The sequence below is a fragment of the Argopecten irradians genome, chromosome 7 (genome assembly GCF_041381155.1).
Source record: "Argopecten irradians isolate NY chromosome 7, Ai_NY, whole genome shotgun sequence".
NCBI classification, from domain to species: Eukaryota; Metazoa; Mollusca; class Bivalvia; order Pectinida; family Pectinidae; genus Argopecten; species Argopecten irradians.
Genome location: NC_091140.1, coordinates 43,300,391 through 43,323,017, shown reverse-complemented (window position 1 = coordinate 43,323,017; position 22,627 = coordinate 43,300,391). Strand labels below are relative to the sequence as shown.

The 22,627-nt window shown below is 34.4% G+C and overlaps 1 protein-coding gene across 1 annotated transcript in view; it reads left to right on the top strand.

The window, feature by feature from the left end:
• The window catches only part of LOC138328527 (delta-like protein A), a 47,761-nt gene that overhangs the window by 13,927 nt on the left and 11,207 nt on the right, over positions 1-22,627 (top strand). The window contains exons 3-4 of the mRNA XM_069275370.1: positions 5,527-5,580; positions 17,932-18,225. Of these exons, the coding sequence (XP_069131471.1) occupies positions 5,527-5,580; positions 17,932-18,225 (348 nt within the window). The remainder of the gene's footprint in view (positions 1-5,526; positions 5,581-17,931; positions 18,226-22,627) is intronic.

The following is a 22,627-nucleotide window of genomic DNA, read 5'->3' as shown; positions in this document are numbered from 1 at the left end:
TTCCATGTGCCGTTGACATTATGGGAAACTTTTCAGAGTTTGTTGACCCAGAGCTGTAACGCTAAATGGTTCCGAAATTATAATGGCCTTGTGCTTACTGATAATAACATGTCAATGCAGTTGTTAACAATATTGCAGTCCCGATAAGGACACGGCGTCATGTCATTCTCGTTTCTGCTTTCTTGCTTACGTTCTACGAACAGTTGTGTTTATACAACGCCAATCAACCCATGCCCAACTGCCTCAACATCTGCTGCAAGCCGTGACGTAATCACAAGTTTAGACGTAATTCCTCCCCCGCACTAGACCACAGAAATCCACTGTTACCATGGCCACCTTTGACTTTCATTGGTTCATGTGTTTGACGTTTTACGTTGCTGAGTTTAAGTTTACAACTATAAATGTCCGACGTTTTTATGAACATGTCAATCGGCAAACATCGGAAATCATCGGAAGCTGTACGGAAATGCACGATTATCTTAAATCAAGCACATACTCACATATGCTATAATGAGGGCGTTGACCTGTTTAAGCACTTTTTGACAGATAAGATTTGTCTGAGAGCGCCGATTGCGTTTCTTCTGATAATATATCTGATTTGCATGTGTAGACTCCAATTTTACTTCCATTGCTCCATTTCATTCTTTCCTCTTATCGTTAATGTTATTGCAGACATCGCATTGCATTATCCCCCCTCTATGCAAACATAAAAGAAAAAAGACATACGATTACATATAACTTGATTTTCGCTCGATATTGTCATTTTACTAACCTACTTTTAATTGGTTGCTTCCTCACAGACATAACATCAGTATGGATGTAGTTTAAATACTGACATTATCTGGGAACCATCAACAAAAGCTAATAAAGTCAGCAGTTTTTTTAAAGAAATTAACCTGCCATGCAATAACTAGGAGCTCTTGAGATGTGTTTAATCTTTGAACCTTATTGTGTTCCGTGATAACAGATGATAATGTCGTCTGTTTTATCACACACTATTAAATCCAGTTCATGTCCTATTAAATATTACATCTGATTAGGACTAGAAACAAGTATTTGGTTTATGTACAGTTACTGGAGCTTAATTGGAATTAACAGTAGCTGATACGGAGGAATGCGGGATGAAGCATTGAGTGTGTCTAAATTATCTGACTATGCATCGTAATAGGCGACTATTTGTTAACTATTCTTCGCAGAGTATGCAAGATTTCCACGATTAATTTTGGAGAGCCATTCATTTAAATGTAAATTATTTGGTCTTTTCCGAGAAAAGGCTGAGATTCTTTATAGCAACGATTTAGCAATTATAACAAAACCTTATTGTTAAATCGACGCTCTTTTTTCGCGTTTTATCTCTTATCTTATCATCTCATCATACATGGTCTTTTATAGAATGGCATCTTTTAAGAAATATAGGTACTGTCGTACTAAATGGAAAAGTACAGGTGGTATAGAAGTAACCAGAAGCCTCGGAAGGAAACGCGTCCTATGTTTTAACGAGTACCCCTGCCATAAAATATATAGTTTCGAAGAGGATTTCTAAGCAATGTAATACGAATGATATTGCTCATGCCTTAATACGCTAAATACGTAGATTTGTTTTCAAAAGTAAGATGCAATATTTATAAAATCAATAGAATAACCGAATAATTTACTTGTGTCCTTATCGAAGCTTTCGTGACAAAAAATAAACCATTATTAATACAAATGAGTAAAATAACAGAACTTGTGTCCGTTTCGGAGCTTTCTTAACAGTATTTCGGACCCGCAATTCTCACATACTTGTGAAATATTTCTTGTCTATATCAGACACGAGGTAGGGAGCGACACCTGGCACGCGCTGTGACGCTACTGTTAAGGACGTTACCGTTCAAAAATGTGCAGTTACACACGATAACGCAATCCGTTATGACGCACGTATTCTTGGCCATTCATGATGTGATATAAACGTTACATTTAATCACTAAGGTTTCTGAGAAAAATAAAGGAAAACGACTTATGACTTTCGTCGACTTAATTAAGTGTTTTATACCTAAATGTTTTTAAGGCGATTTGATTTTTCAAATACACAGATTTACTTGAAAATGAAGCTTTTTAGTAGAAATTTATTTTCACGAATTCTAACTGTCCGCGTAATATGATAAAATCAATTCCATGCGAGAATTAGATGGATTGCATGAGTTTGCCCTTCCAGCACTTGATACTGGTAACCTAGTGCTGGTAAATTTGACTCTATCCTTGTACACAGAACAAGCCTTCTCAAATATATATCTACACAGATATTGCACTGGTAAAAGAGGAAATATAAGTCGGTGATTTACTATTTTTTTTATTAATATCGATATCCCATGAAAATACAGTTTTATGGGTCAGTATTGAACTAATTTCTCATCAAAGATATTCCAAAGCGTTTGTTTCTAGAAACGTTTGTAAGATGTACACTATAAATTACCTCTTCAATACCCTTCATTATGTGAGGCTTTTATTTCAATTAACAGCATGAAAAAAGTACTAGACACGCTTCATTGTACAACTACTTCGCATCAGTGAACATACATAATATTGAACCTAGTGATGTAGTGTCTGATAATGAGACAGAAATCTGCATCAAGTATATCAGTATAAACTGTTAACCAACTCAATTTCTCACGCACGCGAAAATACCGTTTACAAATGTAGACGGTTATTTTCTGGGGTTAAAATTTTCGCAATTCGAACTAAAACTTAGAAAATTAAATTTTAGCGTTTTTAAAATTTCACGAATCTGGTTATCAAAGGTGTAAATGATTCAACCATTTCGTTATATTTCGCGGATCAAATTTTCGCAATCATAGCAATGTCCCGCGAAATCGCGAAAATATCATCTTCGCGAAAATAACAGGCTTAACGGTAAATTCAAAGCAAAAAGAAAAAAAATAAAGATGGAGGTTTCCAACGTCCTATAGTTATGTTATAATTGGTAGATGAGGGAGCAGTGTAGGATACCGAAGTATTATATCAGCGCTACATAGACGATGCAGAAACACAAGTAGCTAAGTGTCTCGTAGTTTTTTTATCCCCTCCTTATGCGATGGAGGTAAGAGCTGTGTATCTGAAAGTGTGAGTGGTGATATGTAATAATCGTATTAATTAAGTTCCAAAATTTTGTGAAAAGTCCAAGAACCACAAACAAGTAACGTCATAACCAGATTTCTATAGAATGCTATCTCGTGCGGCCGTTTGCCCCTAACGCGTGTGAGTTACGCGTGCATAGACAAGGTGGTTTTGGGGGTCGGACTTATCACGATAACGATAAGGCTAATCTGCCCCATTTTATCAAGAAAATCTAGACAACTCAATTATATAACTCTCATATCTCTAATGTCGAAGATAAAATTTGCGTCTATGCGGTAAATTAAGTTTGAATTTGTTCATGATATGTACTCAATAAATCATTTCATCATTAAACTGATTCAGAGGAGCAAAAATGAACCCCCGATGTTTGACGATCTCGATATGCATACTTAAAGCATTATAATTACCTATCTAGTGAAATTTTTGTAGTGCACACTCCATTCCTAAGTGGGGCTGGATATGTGCGAAGTGGAATGTACATTTTTATTATGATTATAATAGGCAATATATAGCATCGACGTCTATGGAATCCACTTCAGATTGTGCATGGTCGATCGAAATCGACAATTAACAACTGTCTGACTTTGTGATGTACCTGTAATGACCTCTTCTAATTAGATATTGTCGATAGTGATTTTTTTCTTGCAAAAAAAAGAACAACTTACAATTGAATTATTTTATCGGCATGATAATTACATATTTTACTACATTTATTTTACATTAGAAGTGATATCGCCCCATATCAAACTAACAGACTTAACGAGTCGTCTCAGTTGATAGATATGTATCGCTTCCTATAAGATATCCTTTTGACATTTTTGACCGTTGAAAAGTACTTTCAATTAATATTATTAATACTATTGTTTTCATTTGATATTTGGATTACACTCGGATTTGACCTAGATTTAAATACAGGTGTCATTGATAGAGAAAATAACGCTTACTCTTCTGAAATGCATGGTTCTATTCATTCATGTGTTTATACGGGCTTCTCTCTTTTGAAGTATCATTCATACTATAACTTACGGGGATAGCTTTATTAATTAGGAAAGTTTATCGAAAATTCACTATAATACACTATACTTATATAATGTATTTCTATCCCCACAAACCCTCCATAATTAAGAGATGCGTAAACATAACATAGATACGCAATCACTACAGGCAACCATATAACCTAGCAGCAGAGGGCATCGTTAAATGGCTATTGGAAAATTTAATCATAATTCTCAAAATTTCTATTACTAATTTCATTTTCCGTGGTTCAATCCTATTTAGATAGAATTGTGCCATCATTTCTAGGTTAAAAAAACAACAAAAAACCTTGCGAGTCCGATTTTGTGAGACACCAGTCGGTTACTTGTGCTACAATAGGTGTGTGTGCGTGTGTGTGTGTGTTGTGGACCTCGTGTTGCCTCTCGTTTTAAGTGCTATTTGAAGAACCCCACTTCATTGTCTCGTGATAGCTTCGATGACTTCTTGTAATTAGTTAACGCCTGGTTAACTCGAAATGTGTTATATATAATATTCCCAGGCTCTTAACACACGTAGAGAGACCATAATGTCACAAAGATACCTTAACTTTTATTGCTTGAACCTGCACTTCATCGATATGCAACAATTACAATTGAATTGTGCAAGAATTGTGGAGGGTATCAATTTGCGAAGATAAACCTTCGTGAATTTACTTTCGGAAATCTGCGAAAATAAATAACTCCCGAAAGAGAGCTGGTTACAATAATCTACGAAGTTTTCACGTCTTCATTTGTATTATCATATTTGTGAATTTCATTAAGTCAATAAAATAAGTAAACTAATTGATTTGTGATTACATTATTTAAATATTTATAAATCACTTTACTTTAAATCAAGGTTTCAGACTGTTGAAGTCTTTAAATGTAAGAGCTATGCGTTGAGGTAATACTGTAAACTGTAGCCTCCCTGATCCTAAACCAAGGGCAGTGTGTTAAATAAGTTACCAGCCTAATTCATACTGAATGTCATTGTTTACAGGACAGCGTACTTAAAACCTCCCCTCCCCTCCAGATCCTCCATGTAATTATATTAAATTGTCAACAGCCAGTCTTATCGGGAAACAAGATTATCAAAGTCTATCTGCTTGTCGGACCGTAGCTGCGAGTCTTAAGGGTGTCGGAACGGGATCATACGTAATTCAAATTTTATACTCCAGCGGCGTGCGCCGAGTATCCAATGTGATAATCGTTTATTGAGAAGCACATGATGAATGAAAGTATCCCAATGTTTAAAACAGAAAACGTGGAGTCACGTGACAGTCGCTGTATACTTTAAGGCGGTACTCGACATAGGCTATTTTGTCTATCGGTTATCAAGTGGTGAACAGCTTTAACTAAAGATGTCGGGTTAATTTCTTCTGTGTTCTATATTCCACAGATGATGGGAAGGACTTTAGCTGGACTGACACTCGTAATATCATTTGCAGTACAGGTAAGTGATCATTAGTTTTATTTCCTCAAACATACACCATTGCCATTGAATATATTAGTTGTAAGATCTAGCTCCACATTTTTGTGATATTTATATATATGAATTCTCAAAGCGCCCATCAAAACGCTATCACTGGCATTAAACTCCCACGCCTCTCTCGGCGTCAAAATTCTCCAGAAATAAAACTTGTTCCATTTCATCATTTTTTGTATTTAGATTTACTATAATATCCACATTCCAGTAATATAAAAAGTTCACATCTGCTGGAGTCGTGAATATAAAGTTATGTATTGTTTATAAGACAAAGCGAGATTGTTTAATGCAATTTTTGATTTTTCGATAAAGACAGTTGCAGTTTGTCAGCTTTTAATCGTTGACAGCTTTTGCAATCAAATATCTATGACACATGTGTGATAAATGGTTTAGCACCAATCGAGGCCACCTTCAGAGTAAACTTTACTACAAATACACGTGCTTGTGCACGAGAATTTATACAATTTACACTTCAATGCTGACTTACGGAAGAGATTGTGCAGAACTTCCTCAATGTTGGTTAATGTTGAATCAACGATCATTATCGATACGAAACCAGCCCAAACACGCAACGTTCTCATTAGGAAGCGGGTTCGGAAAACTGCAAAAAGAAAAAAAAATTAATGTAAACAAATCGCGGATGAGGTTTAAATTTTAAAGTGCATCGACGTCACTAACATTCAACAAGTTTCCCAGTTCCTTGCGTTCGTATTTTCATATCCAGTAAAAATTATTTTGCAGCTTACTTCGTTCGAGTGTATCATTAACTCTCATAACTCTCTGTTCTTGCTCGCCGGAAGACCTTGTTATAGATATCGTAAAGCGTACAGTTCAATGGAGCCACATTTACTGGACTACTCGGAATATTAGGACATATGGAACATGTTCCAACTTTAAAACTGTGTCCTAACCAAGATTTAGTCTAAATTTGTATGTAATATTGATTTTAGTATATAACGCTTTCTCTTCTGCAACGTGTGGTAATATTCTTGCTTTATACCTATAGATCGGGTTATAGTACTGAATACATTATTGTTTTGGTTCAATAACATGATAGCATGAAATCGATTACGAAAAAGTAAGTTCATTGAAGAATAAGCGTTACACAGAAAAATGTATTTTTAGCGGGTTCTAGTTCGCTGCTAATGTAAAAACCGCAAAAATAGGATTGCCATTAAATATATCACAGAACTGTATATTCCCAAACCATTGTGTTACGTACCTGTTTCAATCTAGACTAATACTTGATACTACTTTCCCCCGGTATCTACATTGTATAGGTTTGATATATATAATGCTATTGCTCGTGACAGTTTTCAATGCGTCTTCCTCAATGTTGATATGGTGTATTATTTCTACTGATGGATAAGTCCTATTTATTTTGCTGATCGTTTACCTTTTTATAGATCTTGAAACGAAATAACGACAAAATAGATCTATAATATATATGACTATAACATATAAATTAACTGTCACAAGCTTGGCAAACTATCAAATATATTTAATGCGGAATTCATTTTATTTTAATGCTTTGATTTAATATTGTGAAGTATTATTGATACCGTTATTCAAATCTTTTTATTGACTGATATTTCACATATCTACCATATTCCTGGTTTTTTTTAAAATTGTGATTTAATCGCGTTATAAAGACTTCATTATTCGATGAAAGGAAAGACTTTTATTCTTCTGGAACACCTAGTTCAGAACTTTTGTAATATGTATGAATTTTTCGTGTGTGTTAGTCAATGCCTAATTGCTTTTTATATGGGTTTCTCTAATTTTTAATAAGATAACTTCTCCCTTCGAAGGAAATGGTCAAATCATGTATAAAAGATGCGAAAGTCTTAGAACAAATCGCCCGGGGGTCGAATAGGAGAGTGTGTGGTATAATCCAACCATTCATAGATAGAAACTTTATTTAAGATACCATTCGATTTGATAATTAAGACTGGTCGTGGGGTGATATCAGATACAAATATGCCTGTATTATGTTGCCTTAAAAATCTATTTATATGATATTTTACTACTTCCTTCAAGATAACTACAGTAATTCATTCATTCATTCAGTCGTTCGTTTGTTTGCTTGTTTGTTCGTCCATTCATTCATTTATTCATTCAAAGCCATTTCTTCATTTACACATGCGTTAATTTGTGTTCATTCATTTCTTCTTTTATTCATTCGTTCGTTCGTTTGTTCTTTCCTTTCGGTATTCTACAAATTTCATTTATTCACTCAAGCAATCCTTTTTTGTTTATTCATTTATCCATTCATTCATTCATTCATTCATGCATTCAACGTTCGCGTTCTTTCGTTAGTTACATCAATCCACCACCCATCTGAACATCCATTATCAGTTCATTCAATTAATCGTAGGGTAGTGCATTCATTCTTTCATTAATTTAATCCATTCATTCGACCATTTGTACATTTAATTCTCTGCAGTACCACGACGAAATGTGATATTTCTCAATTGAGTATTCATATACATATCTTTATCTTTCATCTTAATTTCTGCCTCTAAATATAATTCCTATAGCAATTACATGCGTGAGAATCTATCTTGTTCTGAATTTGTTCGCTTCATGTTTCGGAAAAAGAAACTATTGGTGTGTTGGTTCAGCCTGGGAACCAAGTAATCTGACACCACAGAACAAAGAAGTGGTCTCATTAGACGTCCATGTTGGAATAATACCTTGCCTATCCTCCCGAACATGATATCAGGATTGCTTGTGTTCCTACTTCTCTTCAATGGCTTGAAGTAGTCTCAGCACTGGATCACCATAGCTGAATACTCAACAATGTACATAGGTTAACGTTATTAAGGATCTTGTGTGCCTTTTCTATAGTCTTACTACAAAACATTATACTTTAAAAACAATCACGTGAATGAGCTTAATAACGAAACATATACATGTTCTGTTGTCGGAAATCTTTACAGAAGATTTAAAAAGCCTGGGTTCTTTCTTGTCTAACGGGAAGATCGCGTTTACTAAAAACAATTCATCCTTAAAGATACTATAATCTTACTGTAATGTTACATACTAATGATAAGATATGTGAATCTTTTTTGGGGATTTAAAGTTAGATTTTGTATTCTTTAATCGAAAGATCATATTTACTTGTAGCAACCGTTTCAAAAGAATCATCTCGGGAAGAAATACAATACACGTAGGCATACTAGGGATTTAAATCTGACCTAATGTGTAGCAAGCGGTGGAATCACACGGTCTGGAATCATTGGTCCATCAAAAGCCATTAAACCGAATTGATAATTGATACTAGCTTTGTTCATTTTCAAACTTCCTGATCCATCGGTTTGTCGTCTAAGTTTTTATGGGAGATTATCTATGACAACACACCGATATACACTCGCTTGAAATGATACACATATTGAACACATAGAAGTACGCTTTATGGTATCAGTATTAAATCGTTGGGTTATAAGATAATGATAGGAATCAACTGTGGGCCTAAGTTGATATTATAGATTTATAGAAAACATGAAAAAGGTAAAAATGATTTAAATCTCAGGAATAAAAATTTTCTTTTTCTATTGTTATGTGTAATTTTAATGTATTTCTATCCCTTATGGGAAAATATAAATACGGTTATTTTTAAAGATTAGACACTAAAATAAGTAAGTGAAAAGTATATAGACGAATTCGGTTATATTGATTTCTGTCACCTTTTTAAAGATTAAATTAATTTATGGATGTGATTGGTTTTCATTTTGAGAGAAAGAGGAAAGAAGTACACCGGGGATAAATCACCGACTTTCAAAGAGTTACTTAAAAGCAATTGTTCCATGTATACTTTTAATTGCTTGAGAAGACAGTCAGACACCCGAATCGCAACTCAAGTCTACTTAAATAAATTTCAAAGTCTATATAAACTTGATTTTTGTCACCTTTCTTAAGATTAAATTAATTTAAAGATGTGATTGTTTTTCGTTCTGGGAGAAAGAGAAAATAAGTACACCGGGCATAAATCACCGACTTTCAAAGAGTTACTTTCAAGCAACTGTTCCATGCGTAACTTTTTATTGCTTGAAGAAGACAACCAGACACACGAATCGCCACTTAAGTCTATTTAAATAAATTTCAAAGTCTATGTAAACTTAAATGGCATTTATATAATGATCATTATTCAAATAAAAGAAAAAATATGGTGAGTTATACATTTTTTTTCAAAAGTAAACCATTTGAATCTTGTGATAAGATGATAACACATTTCGTATAAATATCTGTGATAATAAATGTAAGACGCACAGGTATGTGAAATTATTTACACTGTACTATATCACAATTAGAGATCCAAATGTGCAAGAATTATTCCTCCGACATTTCGACGCGTTCAGGCGCTGAAACATGTCTTTACCGTCTAATTATCAATCATGAGCATTTTGTTATAGTACTGGAAAAAAGGAAAAACGGAATGAGGATAGCACTGTTACGTGTAAAAGTCTACATGATTAAATATCCATATCCTGGCAAATTCACACAGCGGAAGTAAGCCCCACATGTCGGATTTGTTAGGGTAGATATGTGATTGTGACTTAATTAATTCCCCATTTGATTAAGTTTTCAGGTTGATTTTCAATGTTTGGACTTTCGTTTAATTTCGTACATTTTCGGTAATTTAAAAAAAAAACCCAAAAAAACCCACAGACAACAGTAAATTACTAAATTAACTTTAATTACACTTGGCTTTGATAGGATCTTTGTCCTTGATAAAGCTTAATACACATGTGGGGTTTAAAAGCGTTCAAAGGATGTAGAAGTATTTATAGAAACTTATTTTTTTTAATATCTTGTGATTTTCAATTAAATTACACAGAAATAGAGAAAAACAGTCTCACTCAATGACATGCTGAAGGCGTGCCCTTTTTCAGCGTCATTTTGATATAAACAGCCGAACACCTAAGTACATTCAAATTTCCTGGATGCGCATGTGTTTCAATGTTTTAATGGAGATTAAAAAAGTTCAATAGCTAAACATTTACACAATCCAATGATACGCTCTTAATTATATAAAAATACGTTTCTTGGTAACACATTGCGCAGAACACTTCATTATGTGGATGGGTTGTTAAATTGTGATTCATAAAAATGAAAAAGCTGAAGAAGAACAACAGCATATATCCTTCATTGTGGGGACTCACGGTTGATAGCATTGCGCTCCGCTATACCGATTATATCGCTAATTATTGTCGTTTGTGATAAATATAGTAAATTATAATTATTCATTGGTTTCACCTATTGCTTATTTTTCTTTCGGGCACTTAATATTAGCTTCCTCTGTATGCAATATGCGGTTTAAATGCAGTGTGTGTGTGTGCTGTGTCTCCTTGCGATAGCGGAAATCTTGTTGTCTATGTTATAGTCTTATCTCACAGAAGTATGCTGCTGTAAATACCGTGTAGTTAGTGTGTGTGATTTGGGAGACTGTGGTATGTTCGTGTTGTTAATCTTGTAATAGCGGAATAATTACTAGTTCTGACAATAGATAAGATGCCTAGTTTACTGAAATTTAGCTTTTTCAAGATACTCTCTTTAACAAGTATCTCGCGATCGAATGCTACAAGTTTCAGACACTTAATAAGATGTAATTGGCTGGGGTCGTTGTTACCAACTTTGTTGAAAATAATGATTGGGTCTAATGTCAAACCGACAATAGTCAACTTTGTTTTATAATTTATGACACGGATCAGGGATAATGTAATATGATTACTGAGGTGGTCTGTTCAAGATAACATAGTCTGCTCTGAAGTTATTCATTGCAGTATGTACACCTGCGTAATATACAAAAGTTGTATCCATAGTATTAAAGAGGTGCGGGCCCTTTTTGTCTCTTGAATTTTCAGAAATGTCATATTCTCACAAAACTTAAAACTAAAATATCTAGAATAAGTGGAGCTTAGTAATGTGTGGTTTATTAAATTAATTTGATCATTTGATATTCTACTTGTAAAATCATAAACAAATTAATAATTCATGTAGGGCGACAAGGACATTATAATCGTTTGCATGACGTCAAAAGGAACACTTAACGTACAAATAGTGATATGATATTAATTCTAACCTTATTTAAAACAAAGCCGTATGACAAGGAGAAAATAGGTCAGCCATGTGACAAAAAGAAAGTTAATACCAGTCGGAATGCAGTCGAAGGTTTCATAATTTGATAGGCAATGCCGAGACTTTGAACTTTATGCTTATTCTTGCCAACATAAACAAGTCCCGATCGTTTTTCAATTAATAAGAAAGTGTTGTCATTTTTACAGCCCGTGGGCTCGGAACTCTTAAGAATAAGCAATCATTATGTAAGTGTAAGCTGCACTACGGACGCTGTGCGCAAACATATTCAACGTACCTTAAGATTAAAAATCAAAATGGCGCCGACTATTTTGAAGAGACTTGAGTTTCCGGGAGGATGTATCTGTATTATGTATTGATTCAATCTGCCAAGATGGGGGATTCATTAAAACAGCTTGTTAGAAACCTTGTATTTTCTTTTGGGAATTTGGGTGCCCTCGTACGTGATAAAGAGAACCGATAGTAACAAGTATCAGTTTCCTCTTCTTTCTCCTAAAACTATGATGAAGATGTATGGTGATGCTTATGAAAAGTGGCACCGGGTCAGACTTTACACGATATTGTCGTAAAATCTAATATAAAATGGCTACATTGATTGAAGCATGGGATAATAACACCCACTTCAACATTTGCTTGTCGATTTCACATTTTTTGTTTTGTTTATTCATCCTGTTGAATATTTTTTCGCCGATATTTTGTTCATTTATTTTTACTCCCAAATCTTTTTAAATTGACTGACATAACATGTGTTTTTTTTTCTTTTTCTTATTTCCTAAATACAGATCTAGATGCATTTTGATTGTTATATCGCACTCCGTATCTTTGTAAATCGAGATGCGGGTGCCCTATTGTAATCAGGTTGTCCGTCTGTCTATCTGTCTGTCCGTGTTTTTTTTAAAAACTTGTTGTACAATCATGATTGTAGGAAGAAGACTATTGCTCTCAGAGTTTGTAGGATGATTTCCCATGTTATCTATGATATCCATGAGATGCTGCGTATTTTGGATTAACCACATTCAAAATGGCTACTCATTGGCCATATTGGATTTAGCAGTGGTTTTTCGACGATACTTTAATAGTGTCTTTTGCATTGTATTATTCGTATGTAATTACAAAAGCCGCGACGAATGTTTATTATGGGAATAATACACCATATTTCAGTGCAGATAATTACATTCCGTTTAAGTAAAAGAACTCTTAGGATGCAGTATGATGATAAAATCTTTTCTTCATATGGTATTACATCAGTCTTGATATCATTAATAAAACTAGAAATGTCATTCAATTTGTATTTAATCGCAAAACTAATTAAGATAATGGAGAAAAGAGTTAGAAAACGTAGTGATTAATACACGTAAAATAAACTTCTGCCATCCATCTTCATTTCCTTTCCCAATTTTTATCGATTTATTATTAAACGAACTATACGTCTCACGTATGACGTCCGTACAATGTAAAAACTCTGTAAGATCAAGGATGTATCTATATACTAACATCCGGAACGTCTCCTCTAATAATCTCCGGAAAAACGAATGTTATGATAGGTTTTTTTTTCATTATTTGTTTTGGGGTGAGACAACTTATCAAGTCGTAAGCTATCTCTGACAGGCACGGTCTTATTTTCATGTACTTCAGACTTCATTTTCAAAACTTCTAAAATTATTTTTTTCTGTTTCTTTCGTTAGACACGACATCTTAAATATTTACATATCAGTCTCTCAAATTTGCACTTTTTCGTTCAAAGGCTGAAGTATGTTTATTTTGCCAATGTGAACTGTGATAAGAGTAAGCATTATAACAACTTCCCCATGACCTAGGACATCTGGACCCCCTTACTTCGAACCTGGTATTTGATTGTGTGTGTTTATGCACGTGCATACTACAGTTGTACGTACTAGTTAATAATGATATGTAAATGTAAAAAATATTATATAAAAAGATCTTCATATCATTCACAAAATACCACCTAGTTCCCATGACCGAAATTAGGTCAAGTTGTTGTGTAGAACCGGCACGTGTGAATGCTCATACTGGAGCGGGATTCACGCGCCGGCGCACTTACACGTGAGAAGTGAGAAGTCATTTCTCAATCAACACTTAGACGATAAAACATGTGTTAACTATGAACGATGATTAATGATTAGTACTGGCATGTATTTCTAAATATTAGTTCATGAAGTACAAAATAAACCATTAATTCTGATAGCATTCGTTATCCATACATGTTTGGGATGACACAGGCAAATGTTACCAGATAAGGCAAAGATAAAAGTTTATGCAGATACATATTGGTTTTCAAGTTGAATTCACAAGTGGGATGACGGTTGCCAAATATGGATTATCTTACCTTTTCTTTATTTTAGTCCCTTTCTCTCCAACAAAGCTCTAGTAATGGTGCTTTTGTTGAGCATCTATGCAATAAAATATTTGAACTCGAAAAAATCGATCGTTGAAGAGATTATATGCGTCTATTATAAGATAATGGCTTTATCAACATTCAACAAAGGTCCGTGTGCTATGATGAATGCTTTGATGATGATGGCACGACATCTGTATCATGCAATCGGAGGATACAGAGTGTATCGTTAATAATAACTTTTACCTCGGTCAATATTTTTCTCAAGTTCATATAACCGTATGTCAACCTCAGCAAAATGATAGTGTATGAAATATCAACTTAACGTATTTAGCGATACTTGTTATAACTGCAGATCATTGTTATTTTGCACTTCGTTAAATTATATTATTTCAACTTTTTAAAAATTTACATTTCAAGAAAAAATAAAAAGGGGGTATGTAAGGTGAAGTAGACTTGGTTCATAAGGTTATAATAAGCATTTAAAACTATTAAATCAAGAAAAAATGTGCATCTCAACTTTAATGACTATTTTGAAGTTAAAAAAATTGTTTTATGCAAAATCTTTTATATTGATTTAAAGCTTTGAGATATAGCGTGATTAAATATTCAATTAGACGCATTTACAAAGTTTGTTCAAATTTATGATGTGAAGTGCATTTCATTTAGATGTTTTTGATTTATAATCATGCAATATGCATCAGGATTAAAATGTGTATTATAAAATAATAACTCATAACTATGTATCTACCTGTGTGGCTTCCCAATGCCTACTCACTACACATGCACTCACGTAAGATGGCTTATTCTCTCAAAAGTTGATTGATTAGCCACGTGGCTCACACAAATTTACTTAAAACAAATTGCATTGATTGCTTCCACACTTTCTTTCATGATAACTCAACAAGCTTAATACCAGCCTATAACATTTCCAATTAGAATGTCATTAAGACACTTTCTCCAATACTTTGCACAGCACATCCTACTTTAAAGGATAATTTTCCAGCAGTGCTAATTTCAGATTTTGAATACTCGTTTAATTGTAAAGAAGGCGATTTCTTCAGTTTTTTACACTGCAATGTCAATTTTAGGAACTATTTCACAGTATTTCTAATTATTCGCTTAAGTGTGTATGCTACACTGTAAACCAACTTATATTCATGTGTGGAACAATATGACTCACGAAAATAAACTAACGCGAATAAGTTTTTTTTCAGATATGAAAACGCGGAAACTAAATCTCGCGGCGATTTGATTTCGCTTGTACTTATTTGTTGAAAATACATTGCAGCTTATATTTTTTTTGGTTCGAATTTACGGTTAACAATTTTCTCGATTATCTCTAAATACGAAATTCGCGAAAAATAAATCGCACGCGAAAACAAGTTGGTTTACAGTAATTTACACCACGCTGTTGCCTATACTACACAGAACGTACCGGTAGGATGACCTCGTATACATCAGCCAATTACTCAGTCGGCCCTTCAATCAACATCTGCGTTACATCCCAGTCGTCAACCGAATTTGATATTAAAACAATAATTGCGTAACAAAAGTATATTTGTGCGGAACCTTGTTGGGGTTCTGCCACACGATACATACTTTTCGATCTATTTCTGGGGCTGCTGATGAAACATTGCAGACGGTCATGTTTGTTGAGCTGTTTTCATGAAAAATGCTATGTTCGTTATACAGATTGAATAATGATAAAAGTACCCTTGCTTAACGCCTTTTTTACGCTTCGCACAAGTGTTCAGAATAGAAGTGTGAGCGTGGGTTATCAATGATTTTTTTATCGGATTAAGAACAAATGAAAATAAGGGTTGATGAGTCAAATGACTCAATGACTAATATGATATACTTAAGTTCAAGAGAAAAGCATGGGTGAGGAGTGGAATGAATCTGATAAACCGTAACAATACGAATCACTTCTTTCAACACAATTTTATTATAATAAAATTGGAAAGGGATCGAACATCATGCAATGCCTATGCAAGTTCTCTTTCGACCCCTGGTTTAGCGGACTATAGCTAGCTGTAACCCAAAACAAAAATTAATACTTGACTCAATAGACCGGTAGAAATGAGCGTTCCGTGAGAGTAACCGTCGATCGTTTCGTTGATGAAATCCGCCATACATATGTAGGTCAAGTTTGCTTTAAGAATAACTTTAACTGAATGATGCCAACGTAGTCATAAGACATGTATTGGTTTTACATTTTTTAATAGTCAAGGTCTCTTATGGACGTGACATTTTAAGAGGAGTTAAATCGCAGTACAAGGAGAAAAAACGCAGACCTACAGTCAGTACCAGACAACTGTCCCAATTGGTATCGATCTCGAAACTAAGAGGCGGAGGGCTTGTGGTAATTTTTTGGGATATGTCAACCATTCTGCCACAACGGGTTTGGGTTTCGGGTTTGTTTATTTTACGTCCTATTTACAGCCAGGGTCATGTAAGGACGTGCCAGGTTTGTTGGTGGGGGAAAGCCGGAGTACCTGGAGAAAAACCACCGACCAGCGGTCAGTACCTGGCAACTGCCCCACATGGGATTCGAACCCGCATCCCAGAGGTGGAGGGCTTGTGGTAATATGTCGGGACATCTTAACCACTCGGCCACTTAACCACTCGGCCACAACTTAACACTCGGCCACAACGGTCCATCCTAAGGCATATCAATGAGCACATAAAGACTTTGTCTGACTTCGTATCGTTTTCCTTCTATGAGATCATGATGTCAACAGTACAATTTTCCCACACATTTCAGCAACATAAAGATCAACTTAAACAAGACAGGTGCACATGCATATTCCATAACTAGGTTAACACAGGACACGGTAACCAGTACGTTGTATATACTCATATACTTGATATCTGTAACAGTATCAGTAATTGATTAAATCTGTTACATGATAGGTCATTGGTTTATACTCGTTGGAAGGAAGGGGATCATTGGTTTGATAATGTCTGTATTATATCGGCACAATTTTCTGATCCACCAACGGGAAGATAAATGTTGTGGTGACTTATGTCTGAACATAACATTCCAAACGGATGGCTTTAACCGACATATGGACATAATAAGTCCCTAGCATGTCATAAATGAAACGTGCGTCAAGCTGCTAGATCCAGAATATTGTACTGATTAACTTCCTTCTCTGGATCAAAATCATGTCCGATTCTGACATGTATCAATATATTTCTCCTGAATGTCCATGTTCTCATACATTAAAAAAAATCTGGCGGGGCTTCAAATGATCATAACTGCGAATAGCACTTTAATCTATGAAAATATTCAAGAAATGTTGCAATCACATTGACTGGGAACATATATATAGATGTAACTTATTTACATATTTAAAAATTTTAAAACCCTGCTTCTAATAGCTAATTAATTATCATCTTTGATGTTTCTTTACATGCTATTTTAGCCCAGGTATTCCATCTTATGCTTTGTCGAAATTAGTTCCATTATGTCTCGTGTAAATTCCTTTTTTGATTCAATGGATTTTTCCTGTGAAATTTAAAACGCTTTCAAATGACCATAACTTTGAATAGGAATTTACAAAATTGTAATAATATTACGTTGTTGTATACTGAAGCAAACCCTTTGCGATTTCGAAATTTTACACCTGCATGTAATAATTTATTTTTATCTTTGAAGTTTCTTTAATGCCATTTTAACCAAGGAATTTCGAAGCATAGCTTTGTCTCTATCAGTTCCATTATGTTTCATGTATACATTATTCATTGATGTTCTATTTTAGGCCCGCGGTAATTACACAATATCCTTTGATACCATCAACTTCGTTTTAAAACGTTTAGTATAAAAACCGTCAACTTTCATGTTTTGTTTCCTGCAGGCTCTTAGTATGGGGATATTCCAAGTGTCAATCATGGCTATATACAATTATCGAGGACAGAAAGAAGATGGCCGCTGTTGCGATGGTTACCAGGAACGCCCTCCATGCACAATGGAATGTCGCACGTTCTTCTCCATTTGTCTTCTTCATTACATCACAGATGTTCCGGATACCCCTTCCTGTCCGTTCGGACACACCTTTACACCGGTCCTTGGTGGTAACACTATAAATGAAACAGCTCTGGCAGTGCTAAATTACTTCCCTCTAAAGATACAGTTTTCTTACGGCTGGCCGGTAAGTCAAAAAGTTTTATTTTCATTCTATTTTTTTTTTCGGAAAGAAATAAAAATCAATAATGTAAAATAAAAGAACCCAAATATTAGTTTTGTCATTTTGAAGTCATTCTCAGACAATTTAAAACCAGCAACAAATCAAAACATTATTCCAAGTTGATAACTAGAAACATTTATCAATTACAATACTATAAACGCTATATACATACTACCATGCTGTTCCGCTATCTGTCGTCCAGATTAGATTGCCCATTTGTCTACAACATAAGATACACTATGAGTTTCATATAAACAACAGCATGTTATTGCTACATGTGACATTGTAATCTTACACTCAAATCCATACCCATCATACTTATCTCGACAGTTATGTTAAGTTGTGAAGAAAAGTTATAATCTTGAGAAAAGTGCATTGAGAATTCAAAATTTCTTCAGATTAGGAACGAATTCAGTTTTCCATTTAACAAAATCATATTGATGGACTTGTGATTCGGTTAAGATGGTGTTACACTGACTTGATAAATGGTAAATGATTATTCCTGATTTATTATCAAATGTTACTGGTCTGTACTGTATAGGTACATGTACCAAATTTTGATGACTGACAAATGGTCCAGTAGAAGTATATGTTTGACTGTTACCATCGATAGTGGACAAAATGTTTAATATAAAAATAAACAATTTGAGGTACGTTTCTGTTCTGTTCCTAATGTGTGGGCATCTGGCCTGGTTAGGATGATAACGTACATACCCATCGCATGTATTCATCAAACACAAAACAGAATCTATTTTAGGAGATTCCGTAATACCGGAATGCCTGTAAACCGAATCGTAATACACAATCTGGGATGGTGTGAATAATTCCACACATATCAGTTTCTCGGGTTTGTATACAGTTGTAATTTAGATTCTTATTAAGTTTCGAAATTGAATGTGTATAACTTTATTTCCGCAGGGTTGTCCAATGTAAATAAATCTGTAATGAGGTTTGTAATCAACACCTGAACCACATTTCAATCAAGTCTTGTTGCTGAAAATACAAATTGAAATTTTTATCAAAAAGATGTTATGGTTTCTAGGGCTGTTAAGACTACGTAGTGGAATTTTATCATTTGTAATAGTGTTTCCCCTTCCATTACCAATAATGAATACCAAAAGTTTTAACCAAAAGTCATCGCTTTCTATTCTCTACTTCGTCGTACTATATCGTCCGCATGTTATTTACACTTTCTGGTAACAATATAGTCAATATTTTCATAAAAACTATTAAAACCTATATAATGAATTATTCTTTTTCATGTGAGTAAAGCATAACCATTGCGATTACACTCTGCAATCATAAGAAAAGTGTCATATTTCTTTAGTTGAAACGTGATACATTTCATTGTTTTTCTTTAGTTGAAACGTTTGTTACAGATACTACAGTACAATAAGAGTATATTTTTCACGATAATCATCCGATGGAGATATACTTATTTTGTTAGGATAATAAAAACAATTAATTTAAATGCCATATATGTCTTTCAGTGCCATCCAATCTAATATTTTTATGATATGATGTGAACTATGATTTTGCTTACCTTTATGAACTTTAAACAACTTTAGAAAAAAACATCGTTCTCATTAAACTTTAAAACGTTCACCATGGCTTCCTGATTTGAGGGAGGTGCTCTCGCGTAATACTTTATCGGTTTTGATAGAGACCCACTGTTCTCATGTAGTTCTCTGCATGAGTGGATTATACGATATCCGCCCGCAACCTGTAAAGTTAAAACTTCCGCTCTTTCTAACCTGACCCATAATCCTTCTATAAACGGATTGACCTAACCCCTAATCTTTCTATTAACGAATAGCCCTAACCCCTAATCCTCCTATTAACGGATTGAACTAACCCCCTTGTCTTTCTATTAACGAATTGCCCAAACCCCTATTTTTTCTATTAACGAATTGCCCTAACTCTAACCCTCCTATTAACGAATTATCCTAACCCCTAATCTTTCTATTAACGAATTGTCCTAACCCCTACTCATTCTATTAACGGATTGCCCTAACCCCCTACTCATTCTATTAACGGATTGCCCCAACCCCCTACTCCTTCTATTAAGTGATTAACCTTACCCCTAACCTTTCTTTTAACGGATGGTTCTAACTCCCTTATTCCTACATTAGCATATTACCGTACTGTAACACCTATCCCCAATATCACAGATGATACTAGTACTATTGCCACTGATCCCTTTTTAGTATATTTATCTAACACCTAGTCCCTATATGACATACGTACATGTAACTATGATCATAGCCCCTTATCTGTTTATCAACATATAACTGTGTAGTTGTGAAGTTTCGCGAGTGTAAAATTTACTGTTTGGACTTTTTCGCGGGGGCTTATTTTCGTGAATTATATTGACAGCCTTTTGCTATCGTCATTCACATGGCAGGCTCTGATATCTAAAACCACATTTATGAAAAATCTTGATAGATTAATTTTCATAAAATTGGATTAATCCACGTATAAAAACCCTCACGAATATTAGCAGCTATACAGTAACCTAACCTATAATCCCTATATCATATATATTGTCCTTGTCCCTAATGTCTTTAATAGCATATTGTTCTAATCATATCCCCTATATTAAAGCACTGCCTTAACTCTAGTTATAAATCTCGTCTACCAATCAGTTGTTTCAACCACTACTGAAGAAGTCGGTATGGTGCAAATTACTTCACTTATATCTAGATTTTATTGTCGGGACCTAATGCCACTTCAGATCATCGCCTATGCAAAACTTGTGCATACTAGGGCACTTGAATAGCTGTAGATTTGTCATAAAAAGGGATACTCATAATCATTTAAGTCAGTGGCAAAGCTATTCAAGGTAAACCGCACATGATGGCGACTCGAGACATCTGATTAGTAGACCCACAAAGATTGTTATCAGACGGATATCGGGCCACCTACGGTTAAGAGAGATTCACTACAAGCTGGGTTTATCTTTAAATTGATTAAAACGAGTTTACTGTCGTTTACGTAATAGTAAAAGGGCAAAAAAGTTCACCACCTTTGCGATTTTTGTTAAATTGTATATATGAACAGTGGAAATGCAATTATTTCGCACAAAAACCGAATGACAAGAGAGATTGATGTTTCACACTGCTTCACTGCCATATAGACTAATCATTTAAATTGCAGACATGACACACAGATCTGGTAATATAATTTCATTGTTATGATTAAACTTGTGTTTCTAGGTTTTTCTTCAATTTTAAAATGTTTCTAATTCAAATTTTATTGCGTTTTTCACTATGTAGCCTAAACACACCGCTAGGAAGCGTTGCGTAATCCCCAGCTATCGTCAAATCAAAACTGAGATAGAGAGGAAAAAGTAATGAAATAACAGAACTACTAGAACAAGTCTATTCTCTTAACAGACAGCACTTGCTTCTCAGACGACAACCCTGACCCACTGCTGGTAACCTACAAAACCACACTGAACAAGTGTCTGTTATATATATTTAAATACATGATTTGGACGTGATAATTTATAATGACGGATTCCCCTGTACTCGAATTGTATGTTATGGAAAGTTTTAGGCGCTGAACGAAACTGATGCTTTTTTATTTATCAATATTATTAATTTTTCCAAAAATACTGCATTTTACACATGATGTATATTGGTTATTTTCACGGGTTATTTTACGATACATTTGATTCGCAATAGAGCTTTCTCGTGAAATTACGCAAAACATTGTATCAATGGCTTGTACTCATCTTAATTAAATCAATCATATTGAAATTTTTAACTATCATAGTTACTCTAATATATACTAATATAAATCATGCATGTATATGAAACCCATCACTCATCTTTAACAACATTATCTAGAACAAAATACTAATGTAGTAACACTAAATCACTCTAATAACATATTTAATCAATTTTTGGTCCTGGAGATTATTGCAGTCGCGTTTTGAATACTTACGTAAGGTGACATCGGATGATGGTCAGAGACTGCCGACTCATACTGTTAGCCTTTTCATTGCTTTAAGTAAATTTCGCGCTTTCGGTATGAGTCACAAATTCGCGATGATTTAATTTCGAGAGGTCTGACTTGAAAATTAATTGTTTGTTTAAATGGACAATTCAGTGAGACTAATTCGTTACATAACCACAAAGCAAAATATGACATAAATGCATTGTTCTTCATTCCTTATGAAGCATATGACAAGAAGTAGTGACAAATTCCACAACATTGTCATGTATTTTGATTAATACCATTGAAATTCCAAATCGTTGATCAATACGATTAAGCAGGTACAACATGTACGTTGTAACCTTACCCGAGTCAAAGTCACACACCTTAAACAAATGCAATATATAACCACTGAGGAGTTGATGAA